The 27,350-nt window shown below is 43.4% G+C and overlaps 1 protein-coding gene across 1 annotated transcript; it reads right to left on the bottom strand.

Annotated features, from left to right (window-relative positions):
- Positions 1–27,276, bottom strand: AQP1 (aquaporin 1 (Colton blood group)). Its single transcript, XM_065399837.1, has 4 exons — positions 26,784–27,276; positions 5,545–5,709; positions 3,659–3,739; positions 1–1,788 (listed from the first exon to the last, which is right to left on the bottom strand). The coding sequence occupies exons 1-4, from the start codon at positions 27,171–27,173 to the stop codon at positions 1,609–1,611; spliced, it is 816 nt and encodes a 271-aa protein (XP_065255909.1). The 5' UTR covers positions 27,174–27,276; the 3' UTR covers positions 1–1,608.
- Positions 27,277–27,350: the final 74 nt, after the last annotated feature.

Here is a 27,350-nt window from a genome sequence, read left to right as displayed (position 1 = left end):
TGTTAGTACAATGGCTTTTGTTTATTTCTAAACTGATCCAAAATCCAGCCATGCCATATTTACATAGATAATACATGGGATAATATACCAAATGTGAATGCAAGAAAGAAAAATGTATTCCACGTTTGCTTATTTTTTTTAATTTTATGTGCTGTACATGTACTGAGCTGCCTGCAACTTTCATATCCATTGCAATCTTGTTTTGACTCTATGATCAATACTGCTTCATTAACATGAGAACGGATCAATAGCGATATCAATTGATTGGTTGGGTGAATTGAAAGTGTGCAGTTTTTCATATAGATACACCCCAGGCCTCATTTTTTATTTAAAGGTGATAGTCTAAGTATAGAACAGGTATATTAGTACGTATCTGCTTCAAATATATTCTGCGGTGAGTATACACAACCATCTACAATTGTGTATTACTTAGGCAATACAAAGTAGCACAAAAATAAAAACAGAAAATAGTCTTACATATTTTTGTGTTAGTTTTCTCTCCATTTCCAGTGCCATTTATTTTGCCTAACATTTACCGCAATCCTTTTCCTTAGTTTTCTTCTCCTATTTTCTTACAAAACAGTTTATTAGTCTCTTAATATAAAACATATATATATAAATCCAGGAAATGACCCCAAAAATATGTTTAGGTTCAAAAATTTATTTGTTTGTGCCCATTTAGAATATACTCATATATTGAGTATATATAGATATATTCTGTGTTACATTGTCCCTGAATTTCCCAGTATTAGCTACTCAAATGAAGTGGGGTGGGTTTTATTTTTTGCCATTTTGTTTTAAGATGCACAGTTGTATATGCAAGATTAACAAAAGCAGACGAGTCACAGGACTAGGCAAATCCTGTTTACACGCTAACGAGGTGTTGTTCTCGTTGCCATTGTTATAGCTGCGTTCCATTTGACTTCTAGTTATTAGTTCCCTGGAGTCCGAAAATTCAGATTTCATTTTATATCTGCTGGTTGCATCGAGGTTGTGCAGGGAGAACAAAAGATTGGAAGATGCAAATGTTTCTGGCGCTTGCAGATTTGATATTTGCTGAGAGCATTGGTGGTGCAGTGTTTTGGGGCTCGAACGCAGTCTAGCAAGCTCAGACATGTTCCATATCACAATTTAGGTGCATTTATTTCTAAAGGATTCTTTTGTGCCAACAACTGGAGAGAATTTTTTCATGTGCTTATTATGCCTCATATTTTATGTTAAAACTTTCTGTCTAGTAAAATCTCCATTATGGGTACAGACAGATCATGTGTCCTAGCATTCCACTGTCACAGCACTTACACTGGTGATTTGAATGTCATGATCATATATGGAGACATCGGGGGAACGATTCCTTCCCATACAGTGCCATAAACCTGGGGTTTCAGAATTTTAACTTCACTCGCTAGCTCACACGCAAGTATCTAGTGATTTTGGCCTCAAGCCCATTGTACTTATGAGCCAGATAGTAAAGGCTAGGGTGAAAGGGGGCGAGGAAATGGAAAACCTGAATTAAAAACCTTCTGGAAATACTGCTTGTGTGTTTACAAAGAGTCTATAATAGTGATAACATCTTCAGAAATTGATGTGTTTCTTTCCCTGAATTCTTCTTTATTTTGGCTTCATCTCCACCCTTGTGTTAATGTCATCCCCATCCAGATCGTATTCTTCCACTTGGCCACTGGTCCACACCTTTATACGGTCAGTCAGGTCGCTGCTTCTGGGAGCCAGGATGAAGTCGTAGATTAGGGCGGCACTTGCACCTCCCAGCATTGGGCCCACCCAGAAGATCTGAAATACAAAATCAAACTCAGGTATTTCTTTTAGTGCTTTCTAAAAATACTCATTCACTTTAGAGCCATTCCTGGAAATATCCTACGTTAGTCATGCACTTTCACATTGGATTAGACCTAGAGGTGGTCACCTAATGGATTATGCATTGGGGTGGAAGCCAAGAACTCCAGAGTTCTAATCCTGGTTCTGATGCTGAGTTGCTATGCATCTTTGAGCACATTACTTAGGCCAATATTGCCAAAGTTATTGGGTGTCTAAAGTTAGGCACTTACAGGGAAAACATTTTGCATGTTCCTAAGTATATGTGGTCTGATTTTCACTGAAAATATGGGAACTGCATATGCTCTGTGCCTCTGAAAATCAGGCCACGTTCATTTTGGGGTAAAATTTTCAAAAGTGCCTGAGTGACTTAAGCTCCCAAATCCCCTGGATTTTCAATGGGATTTAGGCTCTCAAATTGCTTAGGTGACTTTGAAAATTGTACCTTAAGTGCCTCTTATGGATTTAGGGGCCTACTTTTAGCTACACAAGTTTGAAAATGTTAAGCTAAACTAATTTTCCTTTATAACCAAAGTTACATTTTTGTAAGTGGGAGATGGATGGCATGGTAAGCAGATTTATACAAGTTTTCTCAACTCTGTCTTTTATCCTTCAGTTTGGAATTTATTGCATGCCCCAAAAGCTAAGATTAGCCCTACTCGCTAATGTGCGGCATAGTGATCAGTAAAGAGATGGGCGAATTCTGCATAAATAAGAGTCTCTGTTTGTCAGAAGGTGGTGATGGATGGCAGGAGAGTGATCATTTGATCATTACTTGTTAGGTTCACTCCCTCTGGGGCACCTGGCATTGGTCACTGTCGGTAGATACTGGGCTGGATGGACCTTTGGTCTGACTCAGTACAGCCATTCTTATGTTCTTATGTTCTTAAATTCACATTGCATGAGGATTTGTGCAATCAAATTGTACAGGCATAAATATTCATTGAAAGTGATTTTGAAAGGCATGTGCACTTATACTGGTGGAAACGAAATTTAAAATTCTCATGCATGAGTATTCAATTTGATAATATGTGTACATTTATCTAATCAGGAAACAGGCCCTTTATCGTGTGATTTTAAATGGACACACTTCAAGACTTTATTCAAGTTCTAGACATAGTAGCAGTTCTAGTGGAATTCCCCATTTTAAGCATGGGGAACAGCTCTGAAATCTGTAGTATTTCCATTGCCCTGATCCAGGACAGCATGTAAGCAGATGCTTAACTTTAACCACAGGAACAGTCCCATTGACTTCAAAGCAACTACTCACATGCTTAAAATTATTCATAAACTAAAGTGCTTTCCTGAATTGGGGTCAAAGGCCCCATATATTCAAAGGTATTTAGGCAACTAATTCTCATTTATTTCAGTGGGACTTAGGCACATAAATACTTTGAAGGATCTAAGCCTAAGTGCTCCCACTGTAATTGACCAATCACAGCTCACAAACACAGCTTGAATATTGAGTACTTGGCTAGAACTCTGCAATAAGTCTGTTTATAGTTAAAAGAATGTGCAAAATAAGATAAATGGGATAATATTGAATAAGAAATAAAGTTGAGGAGTTTGTGATCTGCATGCAGTTATTTTGTGGGCTGAAAAAATGCTGTGTTTTTTGAATGAAATATTAAATTATTTGCTCAGCTCTGATGATAATATATCTTTTAATGTTTGTATTTTTGAACTGCAATCATACTTTTATAATGCTTCTTATCCAAGGATCTTAAAGTAGTAGGTATACATGGCAATGCTTAATAATTATCATGAACTTCATCTTAGGTTTTTGTCACAAAAATAAATTCCTGTAGAATGAATGATTTGAACTTACCCAGTGATTAGTAAAGTTTCTGCCAACCAAAGCTGAACCCAAAGACCTGGCTGGGTTAATTCCACAACCGGTGTAATCAATCTATGTGAAAGAAAGAGAACTGATGTTAGGGAAGTGATTCAGAATGTAATATGTTGCACAACAGCAAAATATATATGTCTGATATACAATAAAATCCATACTTAGTGATCATTTAGCAGGTTTGTGACCGACCAAATGTGATTCTGAATGGAATCATCTATGGAGTTTTCTAGGGAATGGAATGGAAAAGAATAAGAATGGAGACTTCTATAGAAGGTGGAGCAGAATTGTTCTCAAGGGGCCAAGGGTGGAAATCCAGGCCCCATTGATGTTAATGGGAGCTTTGCCATTGACTTTAATGGGACCAAGATCTCACCTCAGGTTCAGAGCAGCTGTGAATCAATGTAGCCTCTATTTTAATGGAATTATGCCCATATATATCCTGCGAGGACCTTGCCGGGTACATCTGGGTATTCTTCGGAATCATTTCTTAAAACCTGAGGTTGTCTAGTTTGGGTAGTCTCTCTTACTGTCGTTATTGAATATTTGCATATGCCATAGGAGTCCATGCCACCTTACAAAGGTCACAAAGACCTGGTTCATATCCCAAAGAGCTTAACATTGAAGTTATATGAGAAACACAAGAGATGGCATCAGGCCAGGTTGGGGAATGGGAGACATTCACAAAACAAGGTTATGATGTTACTTGTCTTCAAAAAAGCTAATTCCTTGTTTTATATTATTTTGTTATAATTTTATTTTAAAAATGTAGAATATTGAGTGTTGATGACTCAAGGCAAGTCACTGTGGGGAAGGAGTGGGGTTTGGAGGACGGGCTTAAAGAAGAAAAGGGGGAGGGATAGCTCAGTGGTTTGAGCATTGGCCTGTTAAACCCAGGGTTGTGAGTTCAATCCTTGAGGGGGCCACTTAGGGATCTGGGGCAAAAATCTGCCTGGGGATTGGTCCTGCTTTGAGCAGGGGGTTGGACTAGATGATCTCCTGAGGTCCCTTCCAACCCTGGTATTCTATGATTCTATTAAAAGAGCTGCATTGTGTAAAGGACCTGGGAAGATATTTCAGGAGCAGCAGGGGAGGAGTGCAGAGGTGGTCAGGGAAAAAGGAGAGAAATGAGTCTGGTGAATAGCAGAACTAGTTTAGTGCAGTTCTTGGTGGGCATACTGTGTCTTTCACCTCTGAGGTTTCTGAAGTCTAAGGGCTGGTCCACACTAACCCCCCACTTCGAACTAAGATACACAACTTCAGCTACGTGAATAACGTAGCTGAAGTCAAAGTATCTTAGTTTGAACTTACCGCGGGTCCACACGCGGCAGGCAGGCTCCCCCGTCGACTGCGCATACTCCTCTCGCAGAGCAGGAGTACCAGCGTCGACGGCGAGCACTTCCGGGATCGATCCGGGATCGATTGCTTACCGCCGGACCCGGAGGTAAGTATAGACGTACCCTAAGTGATGGCTGTTGCATTTGGAAATGAAGGTATTGTTTGACCTATGACTTTATAATTGTATAACAATGTCTCAAAGTACTGTATTAAAGCGTAATGCCATATAAGCTGTAGAGTTCAGGATCATACTTTATATTAATGTAGAATCTTTATAAGGGTGGGTCACAAAGATGATATATTCAGTCTTCAACTGGCAGGGCTAGTGAGCATTTCAGGGTGATGTGCCAGCAGGATAACGGATATTTAAGGGGAAGATAGGGACTGTGTAAGGTATTTTGGCAGGCAGGTTGGAATTTATGGCCTTCTGGCCATGAACAGAATAATCTAGCCACTCCTGGAAAAATCCTTCTAAGGACCATTACATGGGAAATTGCAGAGTATCTACAATGAGAGTTAAAACTTACAGCAAGAAGATGTCCTAAGGCAACAGAGAGCCCAATGGCCAGAGGTGCTGATCCTGAGACATCATTTCTTCTCCTGTCTGTGGTGGCAAGGACACACAGCACCAGTTGGAAGGTGGCAATTATTTCAATGCCCAGCCCTTGGCCTGAATTGATTCCATCTGCAAGCTGTATGGAGACAAGGAGAATAATTTCATCTGACATTCTGAGCCACATGCAGGTGAGACTTGAGGTTGAATGCTCATACCGTATTAGTTCTTCAGTGAGAAATTCTAGGCCAGTCAGGCAATTTCATCCCTCATGTTGCTTTTAATTGACCAAAAAGAGAAAATCTAGAGTTGAAATACCAGCCACTGTACTCATCAAATGCCCCTGGAACTGTTATTAGATGATACTGTAAAACTATAAACTCTTCCAGCCACAAGTTAAAACTGAGCTCCTAGACACAGTGGCTTTTAGTAACACAGCCAATTGCAAGTTTCTGCAATAAGAACATAATGTATATGAGAGACAGAGAGAACCCAAAATCTGCCATCTATAAATATAAGGTTACACACATCCTATCCATTGAATTAAGTGTTCAGTGAACATATTAATTTCTTCCCAAAACCTAGACATTGTAGAAACAGATTGCACATTGCTCTGTTGTCGTACCGCAGCAAATGCCAAATAAATGCAAGGGGAAGAAATAAGGCAAGGAGAAAGAGAGGTGGTGTGGTCCATTGGGTAGAGCACTGGTCTGGAGGCTAAGAGACCTGACTCTGTTCTTTACTCTGCCACTGGTTTACTGTGGGTCCTTGGGCAAGTCACATCATTTCTCTGTGCCTTACTTTCCCCACCCTTTATCTCTCATCTGCTTGAATTGTATTTTCCTCAGGAAAAGGACTATCTATTACTACCAGTTTGTACAATTCCTGGCTTTCTGGAGGCCCCTGATCTCTGTTGGGGCCTCTCAGTGCTACCTGAAAAAAAGAGAACACTCACAAGACAAAAATGCCACACAGTTGCTGCTGAACCCTTTTGAAGAAAAGCAAGTTGTGGGGGATGAACCAGCTATGACAAGCATAGACACAGCAATCTTGCTTCCACTCCCGTAAATCAGAACTAACTATTGACATCAACAGTGTTACATCCCCACAAAGTTGGCATGCATCAGATCAGGCCCCCAATATCTAGCACATCATTGAGCAGCAAAATGTGTAGGTTTGCTTAGAAAAAAATGAAATTTGCTCATTTTCTGGAAGTTCCATGGAAAAATTGTGCTCAGGAAACACGCATGGATCACGCAGAGTACATGCAGAATGCTGTTTGTACTAGTTCTGTCCATTGCTCATTAAACATGGGCCTGTTTCTGATCTCAGCTACACCGGTTTAAATGAGGAGTAACTCCACTGAACTCAATGTTAAGTGACACTGTGAAACTGGAATCAGGCCAATGTAACTGAGAAACAAGCCTGCTCTGCCAAGTTTAAACCCAATGTCACTGTTATCAGGAGCTTATCCCATCTGTCATAGTATCTGCATTAAAAAGTTCAAGGCCATACATGACAATAACATATTATAATGATATTGTGACCCATCTGGAACAAAGAAAGTACAGGAAATCATGTTTGAAAATCTGTTCTCATGAGTTTTCCAGCCTAATTTCCTTAGGAGAGACATTTGGATAACTTCAGAAAAGTACCCAAACTTTTGGATGCTTAACAAAATCCTTTGACTTTCACCCCTCACTAGTCACGTTCCTGTTTTTGCCTTTGCTATAAGGCTTTCTCTGTCTCTCCAGAGACAGGGCTGGAGCCTCATCTGGCATAAACCAGCACAACTCCATTAAAGTCAATGGAGCTACCTCTATTTGCACTAGTTGAGGATCTGGTTTATGAATAACACACTTTTTTTCATATTACTCATGAAAAGAGCTGGATCGATAGCCCTGCAGTTAGAAGTCATCTGTTTCTCCACAGATGCCGAGTAGTGTCCATTGCAATGACGTTATTGTGCGATGTGGACACCCATTCTCTAGGAAGTGGACTGAGACAACCAAACATCCATCTGAACAGTAATACCAGTTGGCAGCTACTAGTCTTAACTTAATAAGAATTGATGACTCAGAGATGAAAACCTCCACTACCCAAGCATCCATACTAAACCCTTGAGCCACACCACCCCACTCATCTATTGGTTATCAACCCATTGCATCTGCTGCTTCCCACCCAGCAATTCCAAAAAGGCAGTTTATTTATTCCGTCCCACCTGGCCCATCAGCCCTCCCGTCAAAAGAGAAATCACTTTATTGCAAATCAATGGGGCTTGTGCTCCTAAGTCACTCTGGGTAAGTCTACGCTGCAGCGTAATTCCCAGCTCGGGTAGATGTGCACGTGCTAGCTTTCCTTGAACTAGTGCACTAACAATAGCAGAGTGGCTATGGTGCCACAGCCAGCGGCTCAGACTGTCTGAGTACATACCGAGGGTCTTGTTACGGGGTTATACTCAACTGTGGCCACACTGCTATTATTAGGTGCTAGCTTGAGCAGAGATAACATGTGCACATCTACCCAAGCTGGGAATTATCCCTCCCTCAGGCCGTGGAGACGTACCCTTAGGTATTTTTGAATATCCCACCTATATATTGAATTTGGAAGGCCAAATGTTGAAATTTAGAAGCCAATTGCAGGTGCAGACTATGAAAATCAGGACAATGAGACATAGGTCTCCCAATACATCTATGGAGTCAAATTCTCTGCTGGTGTATCACTGAAGTCCTTAATAGCAGAGCGACAACTAGATTTGCCCTTCACATCAAAAGATTTATTTTAAAATAAATTGCACCTTGAAAAACAGCTTTAATCCTTATCTATGGGAGGCGGAAATCATATTCTTCCTCTCCTCCCACCCCCCACCCCCCCACACACACACAAAAGAGGCCCATGTTCAAAGGTCATTCTCTGTGTTAATCAACACTTATTGATGGGCTCTGTGGAATCAAAGAAAACCTGGAAAGGTCGTAGGAAACCTTTACCAATGTCATAGGAAAGCTTTTCCTTTTGCAAGGGCTTGTCAGATGTAATTACATCTGGCCTGAGAGGCACATCAAGTGTCACTGGAATAGGAAGGAGTGTGGGCTATGTTCCAAAACTCTACAAACCAGGACTAAACATTGGATGATCTGCCCTGTTTTTTTCTCTATTCCTTTGGTCAGATGTCAGTAAACATGGCGCTATGGAGGTCTGTCTGCCTTGTCCTAGAGGGTCACTATAGTAATATACAAAGCTGTATTAAGGCAATCTGGGCCCCTGGGTGCACCACAACATGGGTTACTTGGTGGTTCCATCCCCACAACCATGCCGTACATTTGGAGTGGAGATGGCAGGCAGCCCACTTTTTCCCCGCAAAGTGGAGCAGGGTAACTTCTCCCCGTACTTACCTCAGCAGCTGGGGTGTATCTGCTGGGATGAGTAGGCCAGGCCTGCTGAAATCCGTTATCCCTTCCAAATACATAGTCCCCTTGCCAGGGTGGTACTGATGGAGCTATCCCTTTCACACCCCTTTGAGATGCATGAGGCACTTTACACCTCTCAGAGCTGTCATTTCAGGCTCTCTACAGACTCAGGCAGACATAACTATATTGGTTACATGTGGGTCATGTTTGCAAGGTTTTCTTCGCAACCATAGGGCTACAAACTTCTTTTTTTTTAAATGAAAGCTTATTTTTTAATCTACTCATCTAACTCCAGGATCTGAGGGCCTAGGCATGAACGGAGGTTGCCTATGCCTTAATCTGAACCTAGTAGCATACAGTATTACAGGATGACAACCACTCTACTGGCTTTAACCATCAGAATGTATGTAATGAGAAACATCATTGTTTTCATAGGAACATGGGGTTCTGATGGTAAATTATTCCATTGGTCCCACATGTCTGCTATCCCACATCTAGCACCATCCACCACACACCTGACCAAGGTGCTTGTCCTGCAATTGGACCTGCATTAGACTTCTACAGGATTGGAGACCAGGTATGCAATGTTTTTATTAGGAAGTATTCCTCCCTGGCCTTTGCAGTGGTCAGCTAATGCTCTGAAACATGAGATTTGATCACCTCTCTAGTGGGGTGAGGAGCAGCTCATGTGTCCCCTTTAACTATGTTTTTTTTTGTGGTTTCAATTCAAACCCTTGACAGTTTTTGGCAGGTGAGTTTCCTTTGATCTTTTTTTTTAAGCTAATATGCTAAAAAGAAAATTAGGAAGAGACCAGATGGCTCTGAGGAGGTGGTAACAAAGTGCAGGGCCTGTCACCCGTACATCTTAAGCTCAATCACAGAACTGTTTGGCATTCAGCAAAAGTCAGTCACCCCTGCCAGCTGTTTGGTGGTTTATGTGAAAGCATTAGATGGTCCTTGTCCAGTTCCTAATGTCCACCTCACAAAACCCACCAGCCCAGTCCCACCTCTAGATTGGCAGTTTCAGCAGAGACTGAGAGAGGATGGAAATGCAACTAACCCCTTATGTTTACAGGTAGCTCCTCAAAGTCGCGGTAAGTCATACGGGGGCTTGTGGTACCATTGCCTATGCTGTATCTGACAGGAAGCCTTTGGCCCTCATGGATTCCAGACCTACAGCCATCCTGAGCTCTACATTTTAGTGTATACTTGTTAAAACAATGGACTCAATCTGCTGAATGGGTGGGGAGAGGCAAAGGTTGCTATAAGCCCCCTTTACACCTCATGCTGCTGGGCCCTGAATTGGCCTCTGGCACAAGTTGTAGCAGCCACAGATCTGCTCTAACTTACAGTGACTAGAACATCCCAGGATGACTCTAACACACCCCATGTTGCGGGGAGGGGGGATGGGATTCCCCCACAATCAAGGAATCCTCCATTGCCTCTTTCGGGCAGCTTTACGGTCACTTGGTGCCATTCCGGCAGCACGAATTGACCTTTCTGGGGACGAGGATCATTCCCAATAAACGTACAGTATGATTTTAATAATTGCAGCTTTTTGACATCATACAATGAAAGCGGTGGCTTGGGTTATACTGGTGCATTTCCGTGTTCTCTTCATTATTGCCTTACTTAAATGAACAAAAATAAACAAAGAATGGCAGAAAGGTAATAGGAAATGGGAAAGAGCATACATCACTGTCCGTATTATACCAGCTGGTGTATAAGAACAAAGAACGACCACTCAAAATACAAGTTTGAAGAATACCAACTCGAAGAAGAAAGAGGAAATGTTTCATGTTGGAAACAGAGTATCATTGCTTGTAGAGAACCTAGCACAACAGGGTTCTGCTCCTTGACTCAGGCTTCTAGGGTATGTCTACATTGCCCACTAAGCCTGGGCTCTGACTCCGATTTAAGCCCAAGCCTGTCTTCTGTCCACACACTGAGTAGGGTCAGCAAACATTCAGGAAGGTCCTCTTGATTTTGTTATGGAGTGATATCCAGGAGAAAGGACAGTATCACTGTGTCTGAGCATCTACCTCTTCCAAAGATAATCTTCATCTCTACAAGCTTCGCAATTGCCCATTTAACCAATGGCATGGTTAAAAACCCTGAGCTTCATTACTTGAGCATTGATTATTAAGCGTTGCTCAGGAACAGCACACCGCTCCCTTTCTGGGATTATTTTTATCTATATAACACTGGCAACCATTCATTGACTCCATGGCCATTTAGAAGAGTGTGGTCTATAAGTAAATCCGTCTTGGCGTTCGCATGCAGAAGCTGTTCATTTTTGCCGATCTATTTTAATACACACTTGGGATTACATCACCCACAGTTCAGTTCACAAGACCCATCTCAAGCCTTGGTAAAGGCAAGCAGGTGATGTAATCCGACGGGATGGTTCAACAGCCTGCAAGATTCAATGTACATTTATTGTTCAAACCATGATCACTAGAACTGCTCATGGAGTGAGCAGAATTCCTTCTCTATGCAGTTGTGGGAAACATATGGCATCCAAATTGCAAATAGCTCTTAGAGGTGACAAAATGCTTCGCTCTCTGATTTGTCCATGAGTGGAGGTATTCAAGCTGCCTTCTTGCTGTTGCTCTTCATGGACATATTTAGCTGACCCATTTCCACCACTTTGAGCAGGAATGTGGGCAATTAATGGCATGTTTTCTTTCCTTTTGTTTTATCAGAACAGGATGTTTCTTAGTAGTCTGACTTCAAAACAGAAACAGGGAACAGGAAATTAAACTGGCCCAAGGTGAACATGACTATGTACTTTTCTGGGGGCTTCATATTTTTTGCATTAGGGACAAAAGTACATCAAGTCAAAACATGGTTCCAATTACATGGACAAGACAATAGAAAGGACATTATTATTTGTTACCCAAGGTGGTTTTATCACGTGGAACTATGTGCCATATCATCCAGCACCCTTCTAGCTATGTAGCATATTTTCCAGGGTTCAATTCACTTTTATATATCAGGGAATTGGTTAGTTTCTCATCATTCCTTAAAAATATGGAACTTTTTGCAAATGAGTACATCAACCTTGCATAGGGAACATATTCATCTTTGTATCTTCCAAACACTTCTTTATGTGCCATACTGATATGTTTTCTCCTAGCGTGAAAATTAAGCAGTATGGAATGTAGAATTTCATTGACAATAACCTCCAGAGTTACTTTTAGTGCCATTCAATTCTAGAAATTACAGGTGGAAAAGACCTGTTAGGTCTTCCCTTTAGCAGTACTGGAATGTTCCCTATAGTATGGTTCATCTAGTCTGGTTTTAAGGAATGGGATTTTCATCACCTCTCTTGGGAATCTATTGCATAGTTTCACAGAGTTTAAGGCTCGAAAGCACCATTAGATCATGCAGTCTGACCTCATGTGTTTAACAGGTAATTAATTTTTATCTGTATACCCCTATATTATGCCCAACGATTTTAATTAGGCCAAAGCATTGTAGTCCTAGGAGACTAAACTGTGTTGTGCAATTTACTTTCCTGTTCTCCCATCTCCATTGCTAGTTAGTCCCCCTAGACCATCCTAAATAATTATTCTCCCTTCTTCCACTAACAGGTAATGCATATTCATGCATTAACCCTGAAGAACCCCACATACGGCATAGCTTGCAAAATAACTATATAGGACTGTGAGAGTTAAAAGATTCTTCCATTGTGCTGGGCTCACTGAAATCCTTAATTCCCCCAAACTTTCTTTTAATATATTTAGAGTGTAAATGTAGTGTGCACAGAACCTAGCATCTGTGGGGCAGTACTGTAATACAGATAATAATAATCAATACTACTTCTAATAATAATCATCATTAATAATAATAAATAATTAGTATCTCTTCCCTACAGTGAACTCATTCTTTAGCATGTTACGTTCAAGAAGCTTCTAATAACTAGCATTAGACATCCCCATATTTCCCACCATAGACATTAGCTCACCCAGTCCATCTCCCTCCCAATGCAGGTCTGTTCCCTAAAGAACATTTCCTGCTGCTTTCCCCAGCCCAGTTTGAAGTCTCCTAAGTGATGCAGCTCTCCCCACTTCTTTCAGGAGGCTGTTTCCAGACATTCACTCTCTTAAATTAGGTTACTATTTAACCTAAACACTCCCCTCCTTAATCTTACCCTGTTCTTTCTAATGATAATTCATTGTACCACCTGAAATGATTAATCTCCTTTTCTATTCATACCCTACAAATATCGATACACTGTTATCATACCCGTTAGTCATTGTTTAGCCAACCTACACTGATTCATATTAAACTCTATGAATCTCATCTCATAAATCAATATCTGCAGTCCACCCACACAACCATTTCTGTTACTCTACTCCAGTGTTTCCCAAACTTGGGACACTGCTTGTGTAGGGAAAGCCCCTGGTGGGCTGGGTCGGTTCGTTTACCTGCCACGTCCGCAGGTCCGGCCGATCGCAGCTCCCACTGGCCGCGGTTCGCTGCTCCAGGCCAATGGGAGCTGCTGGAAGTGGCGCGGGCCAAGGGACGTACTGGCTGCTGCTTCCAGCAGCTCCCATTGGCCTGGAGCAGTGAACCGCGGCCAGTGGGAGCCACGATCGGCCGGACCTGCGGACGTGGCAGGTAAACAAACCGGCCCGGCCCGCCAGGGGCTTTCCCTACACAAGCGGCGTCCCACGTTTGGGAAACACTGCTCTACTCCAAAGTCCCTCCGTTATTTTGTTGGTACAGGACACCTTTCCTCAGACTGGCTCGTCTGTTGTCTCCATTATCTCAGGTAACTATGTCCCGACCACCACAATTCATGCTGCTGTTCCAATTGGATATGAGCAGCATCACTTCCTGTCCTAGCCTGTACTTAGTGTTTTTTATGCAGTGTGGAACTGTGGCAGCATTTAATCCCAGTGATGGTGGCAATTCAATGGGGGACCAAAACAATCCCTCTATGTCACACGGTTATTTTTTAAAGGACTTTGAGATACTGTAGGATCACAGTACTGAAGTCAATGGGACTGCTCACATGACTGAAGTTAGTAAAAGCTGTGTTATCCAGCACTTCACCAACTGGAAAGCTCTATAAACCGGCATTTCTGATCTTCACTGAAAGTCCGGTTTATAGTCCAGTTGGCACGGGGCTGGCAGGCTCCCTACCTGGCTCCGCATGGCTCCCACAGAAGCGGCAACATGTCCCTTCTGCTCCTAGGTGAAGGAACGGCCACAAGGGGTTCGGAGTGCGGGAGAGGGGGAAGGGCTGGGGATTGGGGTGTAGGATGGGGTGTGGGGTGCAGACTCTGGGAGGGAGTTTGGGTGAGGGAGGGGGCTTGGGGCAGGGGGTTGGGGCACGGGAGGGGTTTCAGCATGCTGGATCCAGGCGGCACTCACCTCAGGTGGCTCCCCGCAAGCAGTGACCTGTCTCTGTTGCTCCTAGGTGGAGGTGTGGCTAGGCGGCTCTGTGTGCTGCCTCTGCCCCGCCCTGAGAGCTGGCTCTGCAGCTCCCATTGGCCAGGAACCGCAGCCAGTGGCAGCGCCTGCGGATGGAGGCAGCATGCAGAGCCGCCGAGCCACACCTCCAACTAGGAGCATTAGGGACAGGTCACCGCTTTCGTGGAGCTGCCCGAGGTGAGCACTGTCCAGATCTGGCACTCCACACCCCCTCCTGCACCCCATCCCCCTGCCCATAGCCCCCTCCTGCACCCAAACTCCCTCCCGGAGCCCACACCCTGTACCTCTTCCCGTGCCCCAACCCTGCACCCCCTCCTGCACCCAAACTCCCTCCCTCTTAGTTAGCCGGAATTTTTCCCTTACCGGCACCCCCCATTCCCCTAACATGCTGGATAAAAAAGCTTTTCCTATATGTGCTTTGTTGCATACTGTTTTGTTGAGTCGGGGTCAAAATGCACTATGGCCACGATCCAGCAAAGCACAGAAGTATGTGCATAACTTCAATCAGGATCACTCGCATGTTTAAAATTCCACGTGCTTAAGTGCTTTGTCAAATCAGGGCCCAGATTCTGTAAGTTATTATAAAGTTATTAATATTGCGATGAAGTTGTCCTCTTCATCACTTTGCAAAGGCTTTGACATTCAGATTTACCTTTGTTTGGTACACAGCAGGTAAAGCATTGAGAGTTCTCCTTGAGCTGACTATTTAATGATGTTAAATCCTCAGTAGTTGAGTAATTGATTAATAATAACATGTTAATAATTGTTTTTCTGTATGACCTTTTGTGGAAGAGCTCAAACCACTTGACAAACACTAATTCATTAACAACATCCTGGTGAGACAGGCATTATTACACCCATTATTTAGCTGGTTTTGATTTATATAGTGCAACTTGTCAGAAATCTCTGGGACACAGAGAGGTTTAAATGTTTTTTTGTCTCAGGCCACACAACAGGGGAATGCTCCGAAGCTCATTGAAGTCAATGGAAATCTTTGGAAAGACTTCATCAGCCTGTCGGTCAGTGATAGAACCTGCAGTAGAATATGGGGGCATAACTTCCTGTCCTCTGCCAGACTCTCCCTCCCAACAAATACAGATGAGAGAATTCTAGATGCCAGCCCAGGCATTTCTCTAAGAACAACAGCTGTCTTCCACTCTTTGGACAGTAGACAACCACCATCCTCCCACCCTCTCCACTAAATGGTGAGAAACTAGTCATTCCTTTTGTGTTACAGGGCCCAATGTGCTATAAAGAGAAGAATGATGGCTTCATTTATATTAAACCAACGTATATAAATCTAGCATATGTGTCCAATGGCAGACAGTAAATGTCAATATATCTACAGGTCCTTCATTAAACATCACCAGTGTGAGGCAAAGCATTTGTGGAAGAGTCTCATTACACTTTCCCTTTGTATATTCCCCGTGGGAAAGTTTCCTTGTGAAATGATTTTTGATTTTACTGTTTGGGAAAAAAATAGGAGGTTTTTTTTTTTCTAAACTCAATTAAAACTGAGTAAACAAATCCTTTTTAGAAGCATGTTTGGAGCACTTAATTATACAGATAAACTATTTGTTACCTCCTTCATTGGCAACTTGTAATGGGAATTGGGTGCCTACCTGCTCTTTGTGCCTATGACAATCTCCCCCAGTATGTGGACACTGGAACAACTATCTGGCTTTGTACAAACACCACACTGTGGGCACTTGCTGATTGCCTTGAAGTAGCATTAGTTTTATATTTCTAAACCCAAGCTTCAATGAAACTGAAATCTTCCTTGGAATTAAGGGGATATTCAGAGACTTCTCAAACCCGAGGTAGTTTATACCTTTAAACTCTCCTTTCTAAAGGTAAAATTTGGCCATTAATATTCAGAATAGGCTTCTGGAGTGAAGGCAGCAATTTCTGCTCTCTCATTTCTCTGCCCTGATCATCAATATAGAAGCAATATCAGAAAAAGGGTTAAGGGCCAAATTCTGTCTCCATTACATCCATGTCACCTCTGTCTATTCTATTCAGGTTCTCAGATGGCCCACATCACCATATATTGTCTTTAGAAAAGGGATCAGGGAGAGAACATGGGAGTGAGAGTGAATAGCAGCAGTAATAAGAGAACTGTGCTGCTAGTTGGAAGGGTCCAAGAATCGGAGAAAGACTGAATGTCTGAGGTGTAGATTGTTTTCCCAGTGGAGCCCAGGATACAGCAGGATTTCTAGGCCACATCCCCTAACCCAAGTGGTGGATTAGAGACCTCCACCTCTTTAGGGGAGAATAACTTTGTAGAGATATTCAGACACTTTTCACCTCTCATTTATTTATGTGTCTATTTATTTTTCTGTCCAAGATAGAGGACAGGCCCCGTGTAATTGATTTAATGGAATACTATGCTGTCCTAAACTCAGATTTCATTGTCTTCAGTGGAGCTCTACCCACTTACCATCAGCTCTGAATACAGCTCTGAATTTCAGTGTAATTATTTATTTTTCATTGGGATTTTCCTTTTAGAACACATGGTATCAGGTTCTGCTCCCATTCCCACCTATGTAAATCCAGAGGGGATTGTTATTGCTATTAAATTATTATTCCTATTTGTATTGGGGCAGCACCTAGGAGCCCTTGTCATAGACCCAGGCCCACATTGTACTAGGTGCTGTACAAACACACAACCAAAATTATAAAAGCAAAAAGACAAGCTCTGTCCCTGAGAGCTTATAATCAAAATATAAGGCAAGAGACAACAGGTGGAGACAGACCAACAGGGGAGCACAAGGAAACAATGAGACAATTTGGATGTACAAAATAAATGTCATTTCTCAAAAATGAAATTTGCATCATGATACCTATTTTTTTTTAAATCCTGGGATGACAGATTCCTAAAATGGCTAATGAAGATCACGTTTACATTTTGAATTTTTTATCGGCCTTTGTCTGTTAGTATGACCTTTTGTTATCTAGAGTTTCCAGTTAAACTAGAGAGTGGGAAAGCAAACACTCATTGACTATAAATCACTGTGAAAAAAGCAGGAAACTTCTATATGAGAACAGGAAATTTTCTAGAGCTGTTTTTTCCTCCTTTAAAATTTGTGAACTAATCTTATGCTCAGAGAGAGAAAAAAGGGTTGTCATAGATTTGTCTTTATACAACTCTGATTCCTACATTTTCTAGGATTCTCTTATCCTTTAAATAGCTGCCATCTTCCATCCACCCAGAAAGCCACATTTTTGGCTGGCATAAGTGGACACAGCTCCATTGACTTCCATAAAGTTTTACCCATTTACACAAACAGAGAATTGGCCCCAGAGACTCCCACAAGCTACTTTCATTACCTCATTCTTTCCCTCCATCCTGCCTCTCACCAGAAAGACCTCTTCCCCTCCCCATTTATTCCCTCATGTGCCAGATTCCCAGTCTGGCTCGATACAGATAGCTACTTTTTTCATGCCTAGTGAATCTCAACTGGATTTGTCTCATCCCTAGAAATGAAGGCTTGGTAGCCCTGCATGGCCTGGAGCAAGTTCCACCTACACACAGCTCTGCCAGGGCGTCTCTTCCAGTGAAATCTGTGATGCTTGTCCTAGGCCTGCCCTGAGCCTAAAGTGAAAGATGCCAAATCAAAGATTCTAGAAAGTAACGTTCACTGCTTGGTCACAAAATAGTCTGGGTGGTGGCAGAGAGTTTCCTACAAATCGTAGCCAACACGTCTCAACTTTAGAACTGAAAACTCTAGAACAGAAAACAAATTTCACCAAAGATTTTCAGGAAGGGGGGGGGGGAGGGAAGAGGAAGTTCTGGTTTTTCACTGAGGAAAAAAAATCATCAAATATGTTCCAGACAGTTCTACTCACTCTTAAATTGCTGGGACCTCCTCAAGGGGTTAAAAAGTTTACACATTTCCTTTTAGTAGCTTGAACAAAACTAATAGGTATGATTAGGTCTATTGTATCTTATTCTTATGCAAGTCTATAGATTTTCTCCCACAATCTGAAGTCATAGAATAATATTTTGTATTTAAATAGCACATTTATTCCGAGGATTTCATAGCACTTTCCAAACAGGAATGTATAACTCCTCCTAATACTCTAGCCACCACCAGGAGTCCACTTCCGGGCATAAAACATCCTCAGGAGGGCTCTATTCTAAGCCTAGGGACTGGACTGATGGGTGGATGGTCCCAAAAAGCGATTCTAGAAGCCAGAGATTGCTACGCCCCTTTCTCCCATCCCCACCCACTGTACTATGAGCCAGGGTGCGGTTTAGCAGCTGCCACTGCAGCTCTGTGACATTTAAGGAGCTCCCACACCGAGGAAATCTTCAAGTGGCCAATTCAGCTGGTTTTATGGCTGCTTCGCTCTATTGGATAGGAGCATTATCATACTGTAGGTTCAGGGCCATCATGTCAATTATGTTTTCTTAAGAAGGAGTCAGGAGGGGATAGTTCCATGCATTAAGCAGATGTGTTGATTTGGGTGGACAGTCAGAGTTGTTTTATAGCCTTATGAGATGTGCTAGTCCTAATTAACACCTCCAGACAAAGCGTATTCCCTAGACACTATGCATGTTGTACAAGGATCTCATGTATTTAGTGATAAGGCTATCTCATAAGCATAGTAGAGAAAAAAGCTGGGTGAGGTAATATCTTTTACTGAACCAACTTCTGTTGGTGAAAGACACAAGCTTTCGAGCTAATACAGAGCTCTTCTTCAGGTCTGGGAAAGATATTCAAAGTGTTACAGCTAAATCCAATGCGTTTCATCTTTTATTTAGCTGTGACACTCTGAGGACCTTTCCCAGATGCAGACCTGAAGAAGAGCTCTGTGTAAGCTTGAAAGCTTGTCTCTTTCACCAACAGGAGTTAGTCCCATAAAAGATATTACCTCTCTAATATCCTGGGAACATCACAGCTACAACAGCACTGCAAATAATTATAAGTATAGTGTATTTTACCAAAAGGGGTTTCAAAATACATATATCGGGTGTGACTCGCCCATCGCAGAGAACACAGGACATTTCTGGGGTGGTAGAGAGCAGCTATGCTGCATCAGAAACACTAATCACTAATTTTTAGGTGGGGAAGGAAAGAATAACTTCTCCAAGTCAGGGCCGGCTCCAGGCACCAGGCAACCAAGCACATGCTTGGGGCGGCCCCTGGTAAGGGGCGGCCAATCTTGGGGTGGCGGGGGGGGGGCAGCGCTCGGGGGGGGGGGGTCCAGCGGCGCTCGGTGGGGGGGCGGCGCGGAGCGCGGCGCTCAGGGGGGGTTCCGGCGGCGCGGCGCTCGGCGGGGGGGGCGGCGCAGGGCGCGGCGCTCGGGGGGGGGGGGGGGCTTGGGGCAGCAAAAAAGTTAGAGCCGGCCCTGCTCCAAGTAAAACTGCATCAATACTCTAAAGAGGTAACACAGCCAGGAAATAATTGCTAACTCTCCCGTTCTTCCTAAATTAACTATAACATTTACCCCAGGGCGCCAGTTGTATGTCTCATTCAGAAGATGGATCTTCTATCACTATGGAAACAAGTTACTAACATAGCAACACCACTGCAGTTTTCAAACAAGTGATTTTCTTGTGCTCTGTATCTTATCAAAGTCACCCATCTCCCTGGCCGAATGCTGTTATGTATGCAGGGATCATTTTGCCCACTACTGAAATGCAGCCACCTCTGGAGTGCACTACAGCAGCTATAGTGTGTGTTTAATAGTGCAGAACATAACAACACAACAGCCTAGGCCAGCAGGAGAGAGAGAATACTGTGTTTAATTGAAACCACAGGGGGAATTTAGGTATGCAGAATGTAATTTCTTACGTTGAAATTTGACCAGGGTGCAAGGACTTAAGTCTTTGTCTTATAAAGAGTGTCATGCCCTCTATAATGTCTGTAAGAAGTCCAGACCTCAGATGTATGTCTCATCTGTCCAGTGGCACCTCCAGGAGTCCAATACTCCATAGCACGAGGCTGGCTCAGAGGAAAAAATGCTGCCTACTCATTCACCAGCCTTGATTTTCTAAAACACTGGGGTTTTCTTTGTAAGTCCCACCACCCAACTCCTGACCCAATCTGATTTCGTTTAGTTTAAGATTGGATGAGATCACAGTCTGAGGGTGTGGTCATAATGAAAGAGGGAAACAGGAAAAACTGAATCACCACAGCAAAACATACGCAGAAGCCACTCCTGGCACATTGGTTATAACACAGCTTTGGTCTTTCTGAGGCTTTCTCTAATCTGTGATAAGAGCTGTGTGAATAACCAATTCTTTGGTTTGGTGGCAGAACCAAAAAAAAAATTATTTCAGGTCCACCCAACGCTAAAATGTTTTCAATTTTTCAATGAACAAAAAATAGGACAAAAGTTTGACCCAAACCCAAAACATTTCATTTCATTTTCAAGAAGGTTTTTTGAAGTTCTTTCAAAAAGACAACTAAAGTAAAATTCAAAACAAAAAGTCATTTGACATTGAAAAATTGAAATGATTTGTTTAGAAAATATCAAAACAATTTCTCAGGCTGATAAATCCGTCCTGGAGCTGAACAACACTCAGAGACCACTGCTTGTTCTCCTCAGAGAGTTACTTGCATTGAGCACATGCGGAGGGATTTGTCCCGTAATGGCAAAGTGCTGGGGAAGGGAGGGGCATGAACGTAGTGGTTACTGCCAAGCACTGATCCTGCTGTGGTGAAGAGCTAATGTTGTGGTGAAGCACCCTCCTTCCTCTTTTGGGCAAGACTTTTGAGTCATCTCCAAGCCTGGTTAACCAGACAATATAAAACCATTTTGCATCCCAGCTTGTACATTCATGCGTCTGCCACTGTTGATTCATCTGTGGAACAGCCTACTTGACTATGGGTGTGGCAGAGGGACTATCCATTAGAGAGAAAGTCCAAAGCACACGCGAGGAACAACATGCAGTGAAACCCATACAAAAGTACACCTTTATTAGTGTGATCTCTTAGGAGACTGCTCCAAAATATCTCCGAACGTACTGGTCTGGCTTTGTTCCAAAGACATCTCCTTTATGTAACCAATTTCTGTCAGCCCACTGCATGCTCCCTTAAAACAGAGTTGGTTGTATTTATTCTTCTTGTTTTTCCTCCTCTGTCTAGATTAATCTCCTCTAGTACTCATGTTTATTTTCCTACCTTTACATTCTTTTTCATTTAATTTAAGGCAGAATTATCACTAGTTTTTCAAACTTGAAGAAAGGTCTTAGAACAAGCAAGGAGCTTGCTTGCTAAGCTTCGCAGTGGGGTTCTCAGCAGCTTTAATAAGTATACAAAGCCACATAAAGTGCAGTAAATTATGAACTCCTGAAGCAGTGCATACATTTTTCACAATCTTATAATTTCAGCCATAGGGAAAATTGACTTAAAATTGGCATCACATATTTTATGGCAATCTGGTAAAAGTGTTGAGATAATCATTGATGGGCAGCAAATATCTTTACTACAGCAGTTATCTGGCCACATATCAGTTGCCTCTTGCCTGCTTTTCATTAACTTAAGCATGTTGTTGACCATTAATAGTCTGTTTAGTGTAAGTAAATTACACGTTAACAATCCATAGTTTACAGATCTGTCGCAAACATAGAATAGTCAGCTACATTCAGAAGCCAAGGCTGTGTCTTGGATTTACTCTGCTCTTACAGTTCTAACATGTGGAAACTAGTCTGGGGCGAGAAGCTGAAATTATCCACACACACACAAAAAAGATGCAAGATGATGGAAAGAGATGCCTCCTCTGAACTGCAAACAGATACCTTACCTGTGTTAACACTGTGTCATGGTTAAAGACTGACAAGGGAGGGCCAGATTTTTAGAATTGCACATACCCATACTGTCCCTCAGCATTAGTGTCTGATTCAAAGCTTGCTGAACAAAATAAATGTATTTTCCTTGATGTCAGTGGCTTTTGGATCAGGCCCTTTTAATGTAGTCATCTTAGTTTAACACCGACAGACCCCGGTCATCGGTGGGCAGGATCAAATCTGGTACTTCTGGAGTTAAATGCACGAACCTCAAGCCATACGGCTCTTAGCTAAGGCTGTAGCACAAACTCATTAATCTCCTAGTGGTCGCAGGTGCTATTAGAGGGGACAGAACACCACACCCAGCAGGTGTGTGGGTTACATTAGCACCATATAGTACCTAAAAGTAAACCCTTTAAAGGAGTTTAATACCTTTCCCTGCTCCCTCCACCCTCTTTCTCTGCACCCTTGCATCTCTCTTGGTGTGTTTTGTTATAACTGCTGTCATTTTGCTTAGCTTGCTTGCATTGCTTTTTGTCTGTTTGGTTTGCTGGTGGTAGGCAGTGAGGCTCACTATTACCACGATGCATACCTGCAGGTCTGAGACCGCGTGTGCACAGCAGGTTGTCTATTCACTCACACTGGTCATGTGCAAATGTGCTTGCACTTTTTTTTTTTTTTTTGGCTCATAAAAACGTGAAAATTTGACCCTAATAAAAGCTGATGATGTTACGACAGAAACCACTCCTCTAGGAACCGTAGCCCAACCTAAAAGCCTCTTCTTTTTTTCCACACATTCAGATTAATGTACCCTCTCGTTCCCACTGAAAGCACAAGCAGCTGAAGCTGTTGGCAATAATGTAGGTTCTATCCCTTCCCTATTGTACTCTAGTTAAGGGGGGGGGGGGGCATTGTACAAAGGCAGATCTACATTGTTTCTGCTTATCTTCTGTTTAAGGACGGATCCAGCCTGCTCTGAGGCTTGACCTGTGTTTTTTTTCCCATGTGACCTATCATGACAGGTTCTGAAAAACCTTCTTGTCAGGGCAGCTGCTGGGCTGTTTTCCCCCTGCACTGAACTTAGCCACCCTGCCAATCTGGACTTGGCAGTGGGAAGTGAATAAACTTGTTTTCCTCTCTATTTCTCTCACAGGGAAAACAACAGCTGCTGCTCTCCCCATCTCCAGGGAGATCCCCCCACCGAGACTCCAGCCAGAACATTTAGCACTGAATGAAAAATCATTTCTTCTGAATATTTGACAATGAAGACCACTGACACCCATGCTCGGGATGATAGGAGTCACCTTAGAGAGCTACATTAACTGCAGGATTAGGGTGCTGACCAGTGTCCTGGACAAATTCCAATGTGGGGATATGATCACATATGGTGCTAGACCAGGGGTGGGCAAACTTTTGGCCCGAGGGCCACATCTAGGTGGGGAAATTGCATGCAGGGCCACGAATGTAGGGCTGGGGCAGGGGGTTGGGGTGCAGGAGGGAGTGTGGCGTGTAGGAGGGGGTGCGGTGTGCAGGAAGGGGCTCAGGGCAAGGGGTTAGGGTGCAGGAGGGGGTGCGGAGTGCGGGAGGGGGCTCAGGGCACAGGGTTGGGGTGCAGGGAGGGGTGCGGAGTGTGGGAGGGGGCTCAGGGCAAGGGGTTAGGGTGCAGGGAGGGGTGCGGAGTGCGGGAGGCAGCTCAGGGCAGGGGGTTGGGGTGAGGGTGCAGTGAGGCAGGGGTCTCAAGGCAGGGGGTTAGGTGCGGGGTGTAGGAGAGGTTCAGGGTGCGGTCTCCGGCCAGCGCCACTTACCTTGAGTGGCTCCGGGGTGTCAGTGGTGTGCAGCGGGGCTAAGGCAGGGTCCCTGCCTACCCTAGGCCCGTGCTGCTCCCGGAAGCAGCTGGCACCATGTCCCTGCAGCCCCTGGGGAAAGGGGGGGCAGAGGGCTCCACACGCTGCCCTCGCCTGCGGGTACTTCCCCTGAAGCTCCCATTGGCCGCGGTTCTCCATTCCCGGCCAATGGGAGCTGCGGGGGGAAGTACCTGCAGGCAAGGGCAGCGTGTGGAGCCCTCTGCCCCCCCCTTCCCTGAGGGCCCATGGGCCGTAATTTGCCCACCCCTGTGCTAGAGCCATAAAATACCATGTTTTTTTCCCTGCAGGGTATTCTCTTCCCCTAAAAGCACAAATTCCATTGAATTCCACTGAGTTCCTGTAAAGACTCAGAGGCTTCCTTCCTGCAGGTCAGGTGGAATTTTTAAGGCTCCTGGGGTAAAATCAAGTCCCATTGAAGCCAATGGCAAAATTACCATTGATTCCACCCCGACACTTTGCACATGCCATTAGATTTAGTACAAACATTGGCTGGCTGGGAGGGCAATAGGAGTAAAATAATGGCTCATTTGGGGGAAAAAATAGCCCCTGATTTTGTGGTATATTGCCTAAAGTCTGAGGCCACATGCCCAAGTGGAGGGAACACTTTCTCTCAAGGAATGGTTCTTTCCCTCTCACAGCCAGCCTGTATTTGCTTTATTACCCCTGTAGACTTTTCTCCCTGCCTTCTTGTCATTCCAGCCCTATCTTCCCAGTCTTTCCCCCTGCCTCCCAGACACTTCTCTTTGGGGCCCCCGTCTCCCAGCTCCCCTGCCTGTGCAGTGTGTGTAGCACCCTCATAACTTGGGGTTAGTCAGAGAAACAAAAGGGGTTTTGTCTGGTGTGACATATCCACCCAACAACAGTCCAGGTTCACCCAGGTTTAGGGTGAACCAGTGCACGAGGGTTTCATGGCTGGCCAGTGTGCAGATGGGGAAATCCAAATGCTAACACTCTGGGAAACAGACCACCCGCATTTAATGACAGCTGGCAGCGAGGTGTTTGCAGGAGACCTCTTTGGTTACATGTGCTTCACTCCTGCATGGTCTAGTTCCCTCTGGCACTGGTTTCAGAGGGAGAGTACATATCATTTTTAGACCCTGATCCAAAGCCTATTGAAGTCAATGGAAAGACGCTCGTTGATTCCCAGGGGCTTTGGGTCAGGCCCATAATTATTATCAAAATTTGGAAGCTGAGTGGATAGATGGATCATCATATCCCCTGTATCCACAGATTCCACAGAGGTAAACAAGCAACTAATATTGCAATGGAGCATGAAGGCTAGTGACACCCACTTGTTACTCTGGAGTAACTTATTAAATACCAACTTTTACTATATTTCTCATAATTTTCATTGTAGTTGCCTATGACACCTCAGCATGTTAAACCACATTACATTATTTGTTCATTTAATACTCTTTGACTTGTTCTGTTTGTTTTCTCTTGCCTATAAAGGGGTTACCTATAGCAAAAGACGCATTCTGATCAAAACCTTCGCTTGCAAATATGCCCCGTGAATTGAACTGGGTGCTGAATATTAATGTCAAAAACTGCAACCTTAAATTCTTTATATGGGAGGGAACGTCCAGAAGATTTATAATAAGTGCAATTTGCAGAATCAGATGGAGTAACTAGCCATAAGGGAAATCCCAGTTTTAATATTCCTGTAGGTAACACTAACGAGGTGTTTGTGGCTATGGACTGACATTGAAAATAGGCTCATTCTAAGCCAAACAAATGCTTAAAGATATGTGTATCCATTTAATGGCCACTCTGGTCAAATGCCAGTATTTTAAGGAGGAACAGCTGCACTGAAATGATCTGAGCAGCTTTAATGAAATGACTGTCCACAGTCACACCGCCACAAACATCTGGCTGTAAAAGTATTGAAACCAGGGCTCCTATTATAGACAGTTGCTTCACCTCCTCTTGGCCAGAGCAATGCAGAATTCAACATTTCCATAAGTGTATTTATAAACAAACAAAAACACAAGAAGTGGCAACTGTGACTCGGTGTCAGAGAGCAATTCAGCTCTCAGTGTAATGCAACAGGTACATTTCATTGTAGATTTTTGACAGGATTTCCTTTGCTACAGATCTCCCTCCCCCCCACCTTTTTCTCTCTGTGTTTAATTAGGTACCTATGTTCTTAGCATCCATCCTGGGGTTATCTGAGCCCCTCATTAGGTAGCCTATACAGAGTAACCTGAAAACAATACAAATATATATTCATCTATGCACCTTAAATGGCATCACCAGAAAAGATATGTAGACTGAGATTTTCAAAGTCTGCTAAGGGATTTGAGTACCCAATTGCCAATAATTTTAATGGGAATTGGGCATCTAAATCCTTTAGGCAACTTTGAATATCTCATGCTTGACGTACAAAAGCAAACACCAACCTAATGTGATTCCAGTAACCACCAGCATATGACCTCGTTTCAGGGAAAAAAGAGGACCTTCTCTTTGATCTCTGCCTTATCGAAGATGGTTTATATATCCTTAATCTCACAGCGGTCGCTGTACTAGCAAGTGACAGCATGAGCCCTAAAAACTTGATCCTATGGCAATTGAAGTCAAGGCAAAGGCTCCCGTTGACTTCAGTGGGCTTTGGATGAAGCCCTATTTTAAACACGGTTTCCTGCATTCTGACTGCCTGCCTCAAACAATCCCCAGACACCAGATTGCCCTCCTCAGTAGGTTACTGGTCTTACCTTAAAACTTCTGCTTGAAAGTGGGAAAGAAAAGGTGATCGGCTTACCGCATTGAGCCCAAGGGAGTTGTTTGGAAGAGATGAAGTGACTCCAGAAAGAATCGCCGTGGCTACCACTGCTCCTAGGCACTGGGCAACGATGTACATGAAAGCCTTCAAGAGGCTGATCTGACAGCTCAGCAGAAGACCCAGGGTCACCGCTGGGTTCAGGTGGGCACCACTGATGTGGCCCACACTTTGTGCCATGGTTGCAATTGCGATTCCAAAAGCCAGCGAGACCTTCACATTGTCTTGAGTGGCTGTGGCTGTTCTGTTGCCGACTACAGGAAAATTGTAGCCCAGTGCTGAGCCGATGCTGATAAAAATAAAGAGGCTCATGGCTAAGAACTCAGCCACTACTGCCCTCCAAAACATTTTCTTTTTGAATTCACTAGCCATCTTTTCTCTCTCTCTCTCCCTCCCTTCCCCTGCTTGATATTTCTCTTTTAAGGTCTGAGGAGGAAAGCTGAAGAAAAAACAGAGTTCTTGGATTATTTATAGGGCTTTGGGTGGTCTGTAGGAGGAAAGGGGTGTTACACAAAAGGAGGAAAGAACATCTACATAGATTGATGTAAG

This window comes from Emys orbicularis, chromosome 2 (genome assembly GCF_028017835.1).
Source record: "Emys orbicularis isolate rEmyOrb1 chromosome 2, rEmyOrb1.hap1, whole genome shotgun sequence".
Classification (NCBI taxonomy): domain Eukaryota; kingdom Metazoa; phylum Chordata; order Testudines; family Emydidae; genus Emys; species Emys orbicularis.
Note: the sequence above shows the minus strand (reverse complement) of the source record. Positions and strands in the feature narration are given on the sequence as shown.

Coding starts and splice junctions, on each gene's coding strand:
- AQP1 (XM_065399837.1), bottom strand. CDS start 27,173: ATGGCTAGTGAATTCAAAAAGAAAATGTTTTGGAGGGCAGTAGTGGCT. Junction 5,710..26,783: donor ACTCCCTTGGGCTCAATGCG/GTAAGCCGATCA, acceptor GTCTCCATACAG/CTTGCAGATGGAATCAATTC. Junction 1,789..3,658: donor GAAACTTTACTAATCACTGG/GTAAGTTCAAAT, acceptor TTTGTATTTCAG/ATCTTCTGGGTGGGCCCAAT.